This window comes from Mesitornis unicolor, unplaced genomic scaffold (genome assembly GCF_000695765.1).
Source record: "Mesitornis unicolor isolate BGI_N332 unplaced genomic scaffold, ASM69576v1 scaffold30409, whole genome shotgun sequence".
Taxonomy (NCBI): Eukaryota; Metazoa; Chordata; class Aves; order Mesitornithiformes; family Mesitornithidae; genus Mesitornis; species Mesitornis unicolor.
Window position 1 is genome coordinate 1 of NW_010208417.1, and position 726 is coordinate 726.

Sequence of the window (726 nt, forward strand, 5' to 3'; positions counted from 1 at the left end):
CCCCAACTCCCCTGTTCCCCCTGCCACCATGCCGTACACCAGCATAGAGAGCTGGCAAGGGACCCTATGCCAAACCCCAGCCCCACATCTGTCCCTCTCTTACTGAGGCAGGATCTGGTAGAGGAGGTTCTCTGGCCACCTACTTGTTGAATCTACGGATGAAGATCTTGATCTGGCTGAAGTCGGGGCGCTCGGCTGGCTCCTGTGCCCAGCAACGCTCCATCAGCACCGCCAGCTCCTCACTGTGCACCCCAATGTCAATAGAGGGGCGGAAGAAGGGCTTCTGGCTGTTACGCACCTTCTGCACAATCTCTGCCAGGGGGTGGCCAACAGGGAGAACTGTCCCCCACTCCCGGGGACAGGCCCCCCATCCTCACCTCTGGGGCTCAGGTCCATGCCCTCAATGTAGAAGGGGCCGTTGCGCAGGGCAACCTCCTGCACAATGATGCCGAAGCTGTAGACATCGGCTTTCTGCATGCCCGGGGTGGGCAGGCACCCCTTCTGCAGCAGCTCCGGGGCTGTCCACAGCTTCTCTGGTGGGACACAGCCATGGGGTGGTAAGACAGGGCCACCCCAGCCCCCCGGTGCCCCTGAGCAGGCACTCACTGGCATACAGAGCGTGCGTGTCCTCGCCATCACAGGGCGAGCGGAAGCTGGCCAGCCCGTAGTCAGTGATCTTTAGTACAAAGCGGCTGTCCACCACCCAGGTGGGTGGCTTCCGGCTGC

At 62.3% G+C, this 726-nt stretch overlaps 1 protein-coding gene across 1 annotated transcript in view; it reads right to left on the bottom strand.

Moving 5' to 3' along the window:
* Nucleotides 1-139: 139 nt before the first annotated feature.
* Nucleotides 140-726, bottom strand: part of LOC104546974 (atrial natriuretic peptide receptor 2-like) — a gene marked incomplete at its 5' end in the record, with an annotated part of 2,175 nt that continues 1,588 nt past the window's right edge. Inside the window, 3 exons of the mRNA XM_010192505.1 lie at nucleotides 140-312; nucleotides 378-533; nucleotides 607-711. Coding sequence (XP_010190807.1) covers nucleotides 140-312; nucleotides 378-533; nucleotides 607-711 — 434 coding nt within the window. The remainder of the gene's footprint in view (nucleotides 313-377; nucleotides 534-606; nucleotides 712-726) is intronic.